We start from the raw sequence: 16106 nt of genomic DNA, 5'->3' as shown, positions 1-16106 counted from the left end.
CGAACAGCTGGTATGGCAAGGGGCATGGAGAGAAAATTCATGAAGAACATCATCTTGCAGCAATTGTGTTTAACAAATGGATATGACATACATTTTACACATATTTGCGCAATTATACTTCTAGTGGGTGTCTGTTATAAAACAAATTATGTTATATTATGGAAAGTATGTGTGGGATAATTTTAGCAGCAGCTCTATCAGCATATGACTTTATTTTTTTGAATAGTAGAAATAGACAATTGCTACCTGGGGAGTATTTTTTCTATTTTATCTTCCAAGTCTTTGAATCCAAAAGCAAGGAATCTTATTAAAAAAGCTTACTTCCATTACAATTGACAAGCTATACAACATTTTTCCTCAAAAAGTATTTCTACTCTTTCTTTACATACAGTCTTTTCCTTTACACAAAATATTAACATCCAGAAATATCACACTGATATCTATCACAGTTGGTTTAAGAAAACAGCTGAATAGTAACTAATGAGTTATTAGTTACCTCTTTACATTTTAACTGCAGACACAGAATCTAGTACCAATGCAGGGAAAATTGCAAATCAACTTTTTTGAATAATTTTGTACATAGCTTAGTAAAGTTAAAATATTTAAAACACAATAATTACTAAATAATTATTTAAAAATGTGAGAGGTGATGGAGCCACCACCCCTGAAGTAATTTAAAAGATACATAGATGAGGTGCTGAGGGACATTGTTTAGTGGTGGATTTGGCAGTGTTGGGTTAGTGGCTGGATTTTATTCTATACTTTAAACAACAACTATACATGAAATAGGATTGTAAAAGTCATTAGTGAGTGGTTAATACCATTACATAGTTTGTCAAGTAACTACTGAAAACACGATATTACTTCAGTATGACATTTATTTAACATTATATTCCTTCAGATGAGGTATATACAATAAATCCCAACTTGGGGATGGGTGTGCATAAGAGAACCAAAGCCTACGTTAATATGCATAAACCTAAACAGTTATTAAAACCTGAACTTGAAAGATTCTGATGAGAAAAATTTGGTCACAGAAGATGAGATGGAATGCATAGAACACTGTGTAAAAGTATCCTCAACTCTTTGCAGGATGAAGGTCATGGAAACTTGGGATGCATCCTAGAGTGCTGAGGGAGCTGGTTGATGTGATTGTTAACACTCGCTCCATCATTTTTGATCAATCATGGAGGACAGGAGAGGTGCCTGAGGATTGGAGAAAGGCCATTGTCACACCAGTCTTCAAAAAGGGCAGGAAGGACAATCTAGGAAACTACAGGCCGGTCAGCCTCATCTCCATCCCTGGAAAGGTGATAGAACAACTTATCCTGAATGTTATCACTGAATATATGAAGGAAAAGATGTTTATCAGGGGGAGTCAATATGGATTCACCACAGGGAAATCCTGTTTGACCAACCTGATAGCCTTCTATGAGTGCATAACCGGCTGGCTAGATAAGGGGAGAGCAGCAGACGTCATCTACCTTGACTTCAGCAAGGCTTTTCACACTGTCTCCTATAACATCCACATCAGAAAGGTCAGGCAGTGTGGCTTGGATGAGTGGACAGTGAGATGGATCGAGAGCTGGCTGAAAGACAGAGCCCAGAGGATGGTGATCAATGGCACAGAATCAAGTTGGTGGCCAGCGGAGTTCCACAGGGATTGGTTCTGGGGCCAGTCTTGTTCAACATCTTCATCAATGACCTGGATGAGGGGACACCAAACTGGGAGGACTGGCTGATTCCCCAGAAAGCTGTGCTGCTATTCAGCGGGATCTCAACTGGCTTGAGAGTGGAACAGAGAGGAACCTCATGAGGTTCAACAAGAAAAAGTGCAGAGTCCTGCATCTGGGAAGGAACAACCCCGTGCACCAGTACAGGTTGGGATTGACCTGCTGAAAAGCAGCTCTGCAAAGAGAGACCTGGGAATCCTGATTGATAATAAAGTGATCATGAGCCAGCAATGTGCGCTTGTGGCCAAGAAGGCCAATGGCATCCTGGTATGCATCAAGAAGAGTGTGGCCAGCAGGCCAAGGGAGATTCTACTCCACTGCTCCTCTGCCCTGGTGAGGCCTCACCTGGAGTCTTGTGTCCAGTTCTGGGCTCCTCAGCTCAAGAGGGACAGGGAACTTCTGGAAAGAGTCCAGCGCAGGGCCACCAAGATGATCAAGGGTATAGAACATCTTTCATATGAGGAAAGGCTGCGGGAACTGGGGCTGTTTAATCTAGAAAAGAGGAGGACACTGAAGGTAGATCTTATTAATATTTACAAATATCTAAATGGTGGGTGTCAGGAGGTTGGTGTATACCTTTTTCTATAGTAGCTAGCAACAGGACAAGGGGTAATGGGATGAAGCTGGAAAACAAAAAGTTCCACTTAAATATAAGAAAAAACTATTTCACTGTGAGGGTGAGGGAGCAGTGGCACAGGCTGCCCAGAGAGGTTGTGGAGTCTCCTTCCAGGTCAAGACCCGCCTGGACATGTTCCTGTGCGACCTGATCTAGGTGACCCTGCTTCTGCAGGGGGGTTGGACTAGATCATAGAATCATAGAATGGTAGAGGTTGGAAGGGACCTTTAGAGATCATCTAGTCCAATCCCCCTGCAGAAGGGACCTTTAGATGATGAACCCTTAGATGAACCCTTATGATTCTAAGCTTAAATATGTTACTTGACTACCAAACCTTGTTTTTTTTTAAGGAACCTGAAAGAACATTTCTCTATGATTCCTTAGAGATATTTTGTTTAGTGTCATGATAATCACCAAGGGATACAAAAAATGTGCTTTAATATGCAATTAAATATTAGGTCATTTTGTAAGCCTACATGGTTTTCAGTTCGAGACTCTGCTTACAAAAAGTCTTATCCATGCAATTTCTGACAATAGTTACACAATGATCAAAGTAAATCAAAGATTTAGACACCAAAACTGAAAAAAAACCACCACAACTACCGCAAAACACCAGGGAGAAATCTATCCATAACATGTATTAGGTCTCACATTCAACTAACTGATTTAGTCATGTTAAAATATTTTGAAAATCTACTTGATAACGTTTTCCCCACACTTCCAGCTCTAACCCTGTGTACATACTAATCAGAAGAGTCAGTATTAGGACACCAGATCATGCTGCTTTGATAGTTTTGAAAGCATAGTACCATCATGGGCAGAAGCTACAAGTCATTCTACGGACAAAATTACTGACCAAACCACTAACAATACTAACAATAGTGAGCTATAGATGCCCATACTACAAAGGAAAGGTAAGGCTTCTAATTTATCTGAGAGCTGTCTGGACAGAAAGATTTGTAACTAAGAAAAACAAATAAATAAATAAAATTATATGAATCAGGAGGAGTTACTTTGTCACCACAATACTAGTATCTAAAATACATGGAAAAAGACAAGACTGGAATGAAGACAACGTCATTTAAGAATACCTTCTAAAATAGCTGGCAAGACTGTTCTCAACAAGAAATCACTAAAAATTAACTTTTTATATATACTTTGTGTTGCTTGTTTACTATCTCCTAATAAAGATATAAAGAATTAAGGATTAAAAGCAAAATATTCATTTAGCATATCAGTCTCAGTTCATTTACCTTGCTGAAGACAACTGGCCTTACATCTATGCACCCAATTCAATATATGCATCAACATGCAATAACAGTAGGGCCCAAGACTTTTAATTTAATTTGCAACCTAAAATGAACTTGGGCTATAGGAGTCAATTAGACACATTGTTCAAGAAAGACAAAAGATATGGAAAAGCATTTTGAAAATAAAATCACGTTAAACTCCAATGGGAGAGTATGTAAGGAATAAACTGAGGGACAGCAGCGATGAGTTGTGGGCAGGCAACTAGACATAACTTAAAATGATTGAATGGCTGTCATTTCAGTTTATCAGCATCTTATTATTTTAACATTGAACTGTGTTTGCCAAACAGATAATTAGTTAGGAAGATACATTTTCCTCCAGGGCGATTATTAATTTCCTTCTGACTTCAAAGAAATGAGAAAAGCTCTTAGTGTTGATAAGCACACCATTACATTCCAAGTCTGGTTTAGATTCTCAGAGAACTGAATCTGCAATATGATGCCCAACTGAAAAGGAAAAAAGTGTTTTGTCTTTTAAATGTTTCAATTGTTACATCATTACTTAATATTCAATTACAAGATTTACATTATGCCCCCCTCCCTCCCCTCAAGCACATATATTTAAGTATCTGGGGTTTTTTGTAGTATCTCTGCTCAGAAAATCAGAATAAGGTCACTACTCAATATCCAAGGATCAAGTTTTTCAAAGATGCTTACACATTGCACTGACTTTCTGTGTTCCATGTTAAGCTTGGATTCAACTGAGTTAAAACTGATATGTACTATAATAAAAACAGAAGAACCATTTTAGGATTAAAACTGGAAAAGGGATTAAGAAAGCTCATTCTTCAACAAGCAACTGGTAATTCTCTGCCTCTCAACTTTCCTATGTGAGTAATATTTACCCACCTCACAGAAAAATAGTATTAGTAAAACAGATTATCAGAAATGGAAAAAACACCTATCAAACTATTTTGCAATTATAAAACGACCATTAGCTATTCTATCTAGTCCCTCTACACACTGACAGACAAATAAAATTATTGTACAATATTTTCAACTTTAATTCCGTTTAACTTTCTACCAGCATCTCACACTTACTACATTTACACATAAGTTTGAAGCTACGGATCATAATGTATATTGTTCAGTTGCACAAGGTATATTTCTTAGCTAAAACTATAATTTACCGTCTGTATTATTTTACATGCCTAAATAGAACTAGTTATAAGGAATCAAATTTTGAGCATTTATGTTGTTGTACAATTAAATGCCAAACCGATCCAAACCCAAATCAGATACATGTGTTTCATCCACCAAAATATATAGCCATTTATATTTAAAAATAAGAGATTAAATGAATTCCACTTATGGTGGTGTCTTACAGTAGGTATATATAAAAAATTTACTCTGTAATGCATAAAATTTCTATAGATATTTTATATATACACTGAACTATCTCTCTCTATATATCTTATATTCACATACATAGAATTTATGCTTAAATGAAAAGTGAGTAATTCCAAACTTTTTATCATTATTACCAATTTGTCCCAGAACAATGAAGTTGAAAAATCAAAAGGAGGAAACGTATCAAATTACAAGTTGTCTATCTTTTACATATCGCCTTTAATATTTTACCAGACTCTCTCCTTTGAAATTAACTGATTACTATGGAGACAGTGATAATTGTCATATAGTAATGCCTACATCATAACCAGCATACCTTATGCTTTACAAATTATTCCATAATTGTCTTTTTATTCCAGAATTAACAGTTTTAATTGTAGTATTAAAAAACAGTTAGAAATTAAGTAAAAAACAATTAATTGTAAAACTCACATAAACAATAGGAGAATCAAAATCAACATACATTCTGAAATAAAATTGATTAAATAGTAGGCTTTTATTGGATGATTTGTCTTTACCTAAGGTTCTATTTATTTGGGAGGGAAACAGAAAAATCTAATTACTTTTCTAGAAGCATAAACATGAATTAGAACACAATATGTGTTCATCTATTAACAGAGCAAAGTAAAGGAGGGCAAAATGTATGTTAATATTTTTCCCTCTCTGCCTTACAAAGGAATGGAGAGAGAGAGGTGATCATAAGGAAAGACGAATCTTTTTTTTCTTCATTGCTTCACTCATCTCATTCCAATATCCAGTTTTTAACCTGGTTATGATCTAATTCTGTACTCTTGGTAGGCTAGGATTCAATTGAATTAAAGATTTTTAAACTCAGTGCCAGTCAACCTTATCATGAACTTTCATTATGTGCATGTAATTAATTGGGTCCAATGAACAATATCAGCACTGAATTATAGACTTTTTTCCTCTACTATATAATTAGAATATAATTACCCACAGGATATCAGAATGATGCAAAACCTTTCCTCTAAATGTGCCTTCATTAGGAAACAAGTCTCAATGTACATTTATTCAATCAGTATGAATTAATTAAAACGTTACCAAAATAAAAGAGAGTAACATTAAAGTGTATCTGACATCTATTAAAAGACTATCACTTGAGATCTGCACATACAGTTTATAACAAAACTCATTTAACTTGAACAAAAAACTTCACCGTACAACAAGCCTTATATATGGTAAGCAGAGAAGTAAAAGAGTAGTTTTAAAGTCGACACATTACATTTTAGTAAAACAAAAGTATTGCAGAGAGATAAAAAAAATATTTATATGGCATTGAATTTAGACAGATACATGATTCTTTCATGATATACACAGTATCAACTGGGTGAATTTCTCCATGGTTTCTTTTTCGGCCTGAAGTAGCTTATCATATTTAGGAATAAAATTTAATAAGTTCCATCTTTGAAGATGGAAACTCTCTTATTTAACTTAGACCAAACATCCAATTTTCAGATGACCAGGCATTTAGGCTCACTCTCCAGCTATTAGGAGAAAGGACAGTATGGAAGGATTGCTTCAGTTACTCTATTTTAGAGCGATCTGTCTTGTGTGACAAAACGAGACCCTAAATGAGTAATTTAGAAGAGTCACCTGAGGATGAGACAGCTATGTACACAGGGAAGAGAAATGTCACTCTTTGTGATATTACAATCAAGAAGGGTAGGCTTTTAATTTTTTCTTCACAGTTGCAGCAGTGATTTTAGACATCAATGGATTTCTAGGAAACAGAAAAACTGAAACTACATAGACCTGAATAGAAAATTGCAGCTGAGAAGCCTGTTTGGTAACTCTACATGGTGCTGTGAAATGAAAAAAAAAAAATCTCTTTATCTCTGCAGAAAGAGTGAATGCTGGACTTCATAAAAACTGAAGAAATGAGACACACTGGCTGAGAAAGGTAAAAATATTAATGTCTTTAGTTCTGCAAAAGAAGATAAGAACAGATTTAGCTAGTACTCTTGAAGGAAACTTTAGGAGAAGACATCTTGGTTGGAGATGAACTCTTCATGGTTTTCTGGAAGAAGTCTGTACAGTTGGAATGGAGGCCAAAAAAATTTGGGAGATTGAAGTTACAAGATTTTTCAATTTGTTATTTTCTAAAACCTCCTGTAAACTATTCTACGGGAGAAGAATACTTCTCTGATATCTCAAAATACTTAAAGATAAATCTGGTACAGAAAGCACTGTGGTTATCTGCTTTTGTTTATATATACAGAGAGAATTACAAGAATATTATTGCTCAGCTGATCATTGAAGCTAAACACATGTCCCAAGTGAAAGAACCTTCCACTATCAAGTATATCAGATCTAACATCTGTATTCATCATTTCTATCAACAGAGACACTATTATATCTTTAGACAATTTTGACATGGATATATCCACTGTTTTTGCTGTTATTGAGAGTACTGGTTTCACATACACTGAAATATTATACTTCTCAAAAGGAATCCAAGCAACAGGAAATAGGAGAAGCTAATTAAAAAATTACTAATATAAGCAATCAATCATTTCTAGGAGGTATTCCTATAAGTGAGATCACTGATGTATTCTTTGTAATGTAACTATATCCAGGATTTTAATGTGTTTTTGGAAGAAACTACTAGATAAACAAATATACTACAAAATTATAAAGTTCCCATTAAATCACAGTAAAATACATTTTCCATTCCTGACAATATACATTGTTCTGAACTACATGTTTTATGTTAAAATATTTGTATGTAATACTGAAACATGATTCTGATAGAGGAAAACATATTTACTTCTGCTTATGCCTTCAAAATTTCCAGATAGAACAAACCTATTCAAGGGCGATTTGACCCTAGAGTGGTTTTATATATCCTCTAAACAACTTAACTAAACTCCAATTGTGGAATGAAAATCATAATTCCTCTATCCTTCTTCCTCTCCTGAAAAGAAAATGGAGTTACACAAATATAATTGAAGATGAAATTTCATGCCAAGGCTCCATTCAGTTTATAAGAATTGAAAACAATAAGCAACAATAAAAATAAAGCAGTCCAGTAACAAAATCATAGTTTGTACGTTAACTTTTAAAGTATTACCTAAATTCCTGAAAACGAAATAATGCAGGATGTAATCATCGAACAAATTTAAAATATTATTTTGCAATTATTATTCAGAGCTTGTCCAGATAATATCAAAATGCTATTACAGACAAACTACAAAATTACTCTTAGGACTTTAAAAAATATTTTCTAAATACTTTTTAAATATTGAAGCAAGCTTTTCATTGCTTTACCTTCATTAACAGCAATGGAGATACCCCAATCTAAGCAAGTAAAGGGCCAAAGTCTAGTATTCATCCCTTAGTGGATATATAAGTAAACAGTCCAAAAGGTTAATCAGGAAAAAAGTAATTTACAAAAGTCATTAACATTTTTAATGATGAGAAACAGGTTTAAGACTAGAAGGTATATTTTCTTGTTTTTTCTCCTAGTAATAAATCATTCTTTCTTAAGTCCAAGCAATTTACACTCTTGTTATGAAACATATTTCAAGGAAGAGGACTACATGTCTGGCTTTTTAATGGATGTGATGATGTTATGACTTTCATCAGCACAAACCATCCAATTTAATACATGAATATATAAGTTAATTCCAAAGCTCTTTTTCATGATAAACTGGTCAGCTCTTTTCTATACAACCTACAGATAGCATGCATTTTTATTTCATTGAATTGAGTTATTGTTTTGTGGACAAAGAAATTTACTGTCCACGACTGTAGAATAAAATATACCATAATGTTGATGCATAGCTTACTGCAAGGCCAGTGTCATCATTCTAGGTAACCTCCGGCTTAGATCAGAGACCTCAGCATTGCAGATATACAATATGCATCCGAAGCAAAAACTGTCCATAAGAATAACTTCATTATTCTGGGAAGTTGGATCTATAAAAGATGTAAAATGCAGAAGTGTTCTGCCTATACAGTTTCTGGTAAGTACAGTCTGACTAAGTGATAAAACCTGAGTCAGCTGCAGTTATAACATGCCCTACAGAAAGTTCATTCGCACATAAAGGAAAATGCAATATGAAGAGGATAAAGCATGCTGGTGTCTCAAACAGTACAAACTCATCTGCCAGGATTATCCATTATGTTAAAGGTTCACACAGTTCTGCAAATTTAACAAATACTCTGACAGTCAGTCCAAGCACTGTGTTAGTTGTTACCTATGAGAGAAGATTTCATCTGAAATAAACATATGGACAACTCACCAATACTACTGGGCAGATTGATGTGGGTGGTAAAATATGGTCCTTCAAAGGTCCACAGTCACATTCAGGTTTTAGATGTGAAGCACATTTGTTATGCAACTATGGGAAGACAAAAAATGAAGTTGCAACTTAGACATTTTATTACTACAGTTTAAGAAAATGGGGTGAGTTCAGTTAATTTAATTATGGTAAGAATACTACAACAAAAATGAAACACTGCAGTAGAAAACCTCTTTGGATTAACAAAACCAATGAATTTATGTTGAAAAAAAAAGAATAGTGGATTCAAGTATTTTCCAGTTTGGAAATTGTACATGGCACACAAAATGAGAACACTGCATGGCAGTACACTAATATCAACACAGTGTTGTTGGAGATCAAACGCTTCATTTCAGAAAATATCATCCTGAACTGAGTCAGGAACGTCTGTTTTACTACTAGTGGGGAATCTGTGGTAATTCAGAGCAGCCTTTGGCATTATTGGTACAACTTTGCTTCCTATTAGAAGCTGAAAGTCACTACAGATTCAATCGTGATGCTGCAATATCTATGACAATAGAGATGAAACAGAATAACGTAGGAATATATTAAGAGTGAAATTTTGATCATGATTGAATTGATGTTCAGGTTCATATTGACTGATTAAGAACCTGAAGTACTCTCCTTTTTCTACTTTATTGTTAGCATTCATCCAGTTTTCCTAAAAGCAATGAGAAGAGCTCTAGTATGAAAACATGGAAAGAATATCCTCAGGTCTGCTGATTGAAAGAATGTTGGCTTACTTACATACTGTTAAAAAGATAAAGGGAAAAATGTGTATATAACATCAACATAAAATGTCAACAAATAATGATGTATTTGTTGAAATATTTTTCATTAGCAATCAATAGTTCTTGTTGATATTTCAGAATTTAACTAAATTCAAACGTCCCTAAAAAGAAGGTTTTAACACATATATCCAGCCGCACAGCACAGAGGCACAATTGTGTGCCTGGATCATGCAATGCACACACATTTAATTGGTAAATTTAAAAAAAAAAAGATAGCCACAATAAAATACAACTTCAGACTGTGAAATTTGGTGAAAGTTTATTACTTTGGACTCAATGATCTTAAGGTCTTCTTCAAGCTAAATAATTCTGTGATTCTGTTTCAGGACTGATTCAATAAACTGCATTAAGTTCTTTAGGTAACATGTATTTCTCACAGAGATCAGTATTTCATTTTTTGAGAAAATGTGTATACTTGGCATTAAAGGATAATGATCAGGATAATAAAATCAGAAATTTTGAAGAAAAATCTCTTTATTTAACAAATGATTTAATTATTATAATTGTTACCATACAGCATTAGTTAGGTTCAATAGCTTTTATAAAATCTTGCGTTCAATGTCTGCACCTGTAAATCACCTTTTCCAATGACTGATTCATTTTCTCTTAGATGACTTAACTACATCAGTATGAAATCTATTAAAATAAATTACAATAAATTTGTACCTGTTGCTGATCTATATACCCTTTACCAGTAATATGGTCTTCATGAAGTTATCTGGTACAGTTAATGTTGACATAACATTTCTGAATTTTGAACTAAATAACACCTACTATTAGCCTTGTCCATATTCATTTATACTGCAAAGTTACCTTTTCAGGCAGTTACTTAGCAACAGAAAATAAAAGTCTAACGAGTTTTGATTTACTCTGAGTATTAAAGCCTTATTGTGAGGGTATTTTGGTAGCCCTGTAATCTAAATCATTTGTCATGCTAATTCTCTGCCTCAGTGGTAAGACTACTTGTACCATAATTAATGCACACCAGGCTATGTTGCATCAAATAAAAGTATCTTCACACATTCAGTGGTAATTAACAGCTTTGCTACTTGGTGGCATGCAAAATTATTGATGGAAAAAATAGCTTAATCTTCTTATTAGTCTCTGCTGATCTTTGACAACAGAATTGGCACATAGCAGACAACAGAAATGGTAGAAGATATGCAGCTTTAATGAAATAACATTTCAACACAATGAAATAAAATAATATGCATATCTTCATTTTTTTAATCAGTTTTTAAATACATTTCCCCAAAATTCCCTTACTCCAATCCCAGCTACTTTAGAATACTACCCTCTCCCAACCAGATGCCTGCAAAGCAGGAAAAGATGTATTTGCTGGAGAGAAAATGAGATTAAAAATCCCAAATATTTACAAGACTTCAGAGTATATCGAAGTGGGAATCATGGGCTTGGATTAGAACTTAGTACGTCAAGATGCCTTAATAACAAACACTTCTGAATTTTAGGATTTGATTAAATTATTTTAACATTAGAAGTGATCCTATTATGTTGTAAAAAGGAGGGATATTTAAAAAGCATGAAAGAGGTTCAGAACTAGTTGTATAATAACTAGCATCCCCTTTCATTACAAAAACATCAGCAACATATGGTGTTGTACAAGGAGTTGAAAATGTATGAAGGATGTGATGATAATTACCTAACTTCAGAAGATCCATTGAAAAAACACCTACTTATTAGAAATTTATTACTGAACAGCGTTTTAAGTAATAGCAAAGAAAGTCACTACCATGGAGTATCGAGAATATACAGAAAAACAAGAAAAATTAACAGACAGAAAAATAAATATGGTATTTTCAAGACTTTAAAAATAGTATTTTTTCATTTGTGTCTAACTTACACCTAAAGCCATAAAAATTAAATATTAATAAAATGATTTGAAAAATACATGCTTTTACAGAAAAGACAAATCTTTAGATTACTGATGGAAATACACCTGCAATATTGTAAACGTCAGTGCCGTCAAACAATAATTCCATTTTTAATTAGAACTTTGATATTTAAGCATTTAAATACGCACAGAATCATGTCAGTTTTTAAAAAAATAATTTAGTCTCTTTCCTTCACAGTGATTTCAAAGAGAAATCATTCCTTGCTATTCTCTCAGAAAATATCAGTTCTTACCAAAGTCCTCTAAATCTTGATGTGTACATCTTCAACACCTAAAAGGCATACACAAATCTGGTCTAGATTAATATTAAATAATTAAAAAATAATTTTTCTGAGGAGTTACAGAATTTGCAACTTCCTTTGACTTTAAGAGGGAGCCTTACATAATATGTATTTCTTGAATGATATATACATGTTATATAGATATAAACACTTCTAGAGTGTAACACTTATTTATCTATTCAAATACAAATAGACATTGCCTAAATTTTGGATTGGGTGTTTTACTCTCTACATAAATTATCCAAATGTTGACAGCAATCTGGACTACATATTTGCTTTCTTCTAAAATATTGTTTTTTAAGTAATCATAACAGCTTAATACTGAAAGTATCCTGGATGTATTTTCTTTGATGACGTTTCATATTTTGAATTTTTGTGTTAAGAAAATATATCATAAAATATCCAAACCTGTATGTTGAAAACAGTCACTAACACCTCAGTGTTATATTATTATTTAAAATACTGAACAAGCTATTGTTGTTCTATAACAACCATAACAATAATGATCTCAGCAAAGAAGCAAAAACCCTAGACAAAGACTGAATCTCTCTCCCCTTAGATTTAAACTTTGCCCTAGGTAGGAAGAGAAATACTGGCATTGCTCCTTCTAGCATGAAGATCTCACTTATAAGGGCAGTGTTGCTTGAATGTCATTAGTTCCAGTTACTGGTTCCTGCTGAATAAGGAGCATACAAAAGTTGTGTATATTGGACTTGGTGCACTGATTAGTATATTACCAAGATGTCTGCTATTATTCCCAGACACTTGAAATCACTATATCAGACCAGATATTCCAAATTTCACTTGCCTGTCACTACACCAAAAATAAAGTTTTTGCCCTAGTATCAGTGACCTTGACTTTCCCCAGTACTGAAAACACTTTCTGTAATCTTTCTGTAATGTAGGTTGGGAACTCTGCCATTTAGACTGAAATATATTATTTCCATTTGTATAATCTTGGAATATAGCTTTGAGCATATTTCCTTGCAACAATTAAGGACTCTATGAATATTCTGCATATACCAGTTCTTAAAAACATGTTATCCATTCCTGATAACAAAACTGAATAAGATCTTTTGAATTATGAGGCTATTAAAAAAAAAAAAAAACAACATATTTTTTCTAACCTGTGCTAAAGGTTTTACTATTGTATACTCACTGTGATCTGACACCAAACACAGTGAAGTCCAGTCAAGCCTTGGTAACATTTTATAGTTTTGTGACACTTATCACATTTTGTTGGACAATTTCCTTCTACCCAGAAGTGGTGCATCACCTGCAAAAAAAAAAAAAAAAAGTGGATATAGAGAGTTACTAAATTAACAGGTACATGCAAACTCAATGCTACCCCAAACTTACATCAGTATTCTTTTTGGACTTCACATATGTTTTGATGCAAGATGCAGGAGCTCTTGAGACACAGCGTTCATGGACTGTATACTTGCAAACTGGAAAAACAAACACATTAATAGATGTTGAGGCAATGGTGTTTCTCACTACATTTTTAAGAAACAAATAGTGTTAACAGCACGTCATCTCTATATAATCAATCCAATCAGTCAATGAAAACTCAAACTAGACTGCTTTTTCTATGGAATACAAAAGGCCAATTAGAACAGGAAATATTATGCAAGTGAGAAATCCAAGAATGCACTATCATTGCATAACAGGAAATGCTTAATTAAATGAAAGCTCACTATTTTTTTTCATTATAATTCCCAAATGACAAAAATATTAAAGATAAATTGATGACTGCCAAATGGCTTGGTGTCATTTGCTAGTAGAAAGAAATCTATATTTTACAAACTACAGGCATGAGAGCAGCTGGCAAGTACAAAAATAAAAGCCACTGAATTTATGTTGTTCCTTCTATTGATTTATAAATCTTAAATGGCTGATCAGTCCATTTTCAGACAGCAATTGTTTTCATGCATTCCACGTAATTTCTCCAACTTTAACTCTTACTTTCCCAGCTACTACTGTTGACCAGGTCTATAAGGATTACACTGACTGCGTTTGGAAACCACACAAACAGCAGGGTGAAAGGTAAAGCTCTCCTGACTTCCACAACACAAGTGTGTCTAGATGAGGAAAAAATGCTACAGCTTATACCTACATTTGATAGTCAACTACTAAAAACTGAGAATTAATTTCTCCTTGCATAGTATACATCTCATGCTTTTGACCTCGAGAGCAATTAAGCACAAAGTACTTCTAAACACCTTGCTTGCACCTATTACACAAACCCAGTGGGAGGCACAGCCATTAATCAGACAAACTGCAGGGAGTAACATTGTTGATTGGACCGTGGAGGGATCGTGAGGCCCCCTGCAGTTTCTTCTTTTTTTTTTTTTTTTTCCTCCCACACAATCTAAAATGCAAATAATGAAATCCATGGTAATGCTTTGAAAATATATTGGAGAAGAAGCTTAGTGAAATAAAGAAACGGTGTAATGGCTTTGTAAGAAGATGCATGAAGTAACTTCAGATACTCTGGGACCCTTGTTCTCACCAAATAATTGCCAAGCACAGTATCCAACAAATTTTCAAGAGCTATATTGCAGCAGAGAAAATTACAGCTCCTTCCAAGGCTGGGCTTTTTGGGGTAGTTTACTTTATGTAACTCATCTACACAGTTCTGATAACTACTGAAGATAATCTACATTAATTGCTCAATATGATTTTCTCTTTTGAACATACATGGGTCTTATACTTCCTTACAAGGATTAAGTTTATAACTATGTGACATAAAAGAACATTGAAGAACATAACATCTCAAGATCTAGTAGTCAATTCAGCATTTCATATATGTATTTCAGTTACAGTCATCAGCATCTATTATTCTGAAGTTATGTGATTTCTATTGGTCTGAATTTTTATATATGTATCTCTTTCATCCCATATCGTTGTGAATTAAAATACACTAAATGAAAATGCATATGTGGAAGATTTACATCTGAATTATGTTTTAATTAGATCTGTGACTCACAGAGGAGAGTGAAATGGTCAATCCATTCAAGCTAATCTCAAATTAAATCGATAGAACTGTATAGGCAGGAAGGTCTTGATCTGATGTGACAGACTACTTTCCATATAAAAAATGGAGAAAAGTAAGTTACACTCAGAAACTGATTAATTTATCAAAAAGAACAATGAAAGGTAACTTGATACCAATGTGAGAAGAATACAGTGGATACTCATTAATCTAATAGAGTTGGACATAACACAAACCAAGCACTGGAACCATCTATCAGACATATTCAAATCAGAAAATAAGTCTTGAAAAAGATGAGTAATCATTGATTAATCACCACAGAAAAAAAAGATATGGATCATTCACCTTTTAGGGACAAGGTATCTTGAGAAATCAGAATTTGCCAAAAGATACAGGTTCTGAGCTGGTCGAACAGATTCTTAGCAGATACATAGTCGTAGCACGACAGACTCTCACTTAATGCCCCCCTTTCACCTCCACCCTTGTTAGGATGATGGAAGCCCCGGTGAAATAGGAGATAAAATATAACCAAGGATGTTGTGGATTGAGACAAAGGCAGGGAGGGCTCGCTGCCAATTATGGTTCCAGGCAAAACAGACTCCAGTACTCGACTTAGAGAGGAAAGTAGAAAAGTTTTTTCTACTAACTACAAGAAACAGAATGGAATAAAAGTAAAAAGAGAGCAGGATGATTGAGGAAAATACAACCAGCACTTTAAGATCTCCCTCCCCCATTCCTCATTTCTTCCCGCGCCCCGCTCACTGCTTCCGGTATCTCTACCTCCTCCCACCTCAATGAAGCAACGTGGTAGGGA

At 34.1% G+C, this 16106-nt stretch overlaps 1 protein-coding gene across 1 annotated transcript in view; it reads right to left on the bottom strand.

The window, feature by feature from the left end:
* Positions 1–16106, bottom strand: part of DGKB (diacylglycerol kinase beta) — a 324193-nt gene that overhangs the window by 244565 nt on the left and 63522 nt on the right. The window contains exons 10-12 of the mRNA XM_061996392.1: positions 13657–13745; positions 13457–13573; positions 9275–9373 (exon numbers count right to left, since the gene is read on the bottom strand). Of these exons, the coding sequence (XP_061852376.1) occupies positions 9275–9373; positions 13457–13573; positions 13657–13745 (305 nt within the window). The remainder of the gene's footprint in view (positions 1–9274; positions 9374–13456; positions 13574–13656; positions 13746–16106) is intronic.

This window comes from Colius striatus, chromosome 5, assembly GCF_028858725.1.
Source record: "Colius striatus isolate bColStr4 chromosome 5, bColStr4.1.hap1, whole genome shotgun sequence".
NCBI classification, from domain to species: domain Eukaryota; kingdom Metazoa; phylum Chordata; class Aves; order Coliiformes; family Coliidae; genus Colius; species Colius striatus.
The sequence above is the reverse complement of the archived record's forward strand: the minus strand, read 5'-3'. Positions and strand labels throughout refer to the sequence as shown.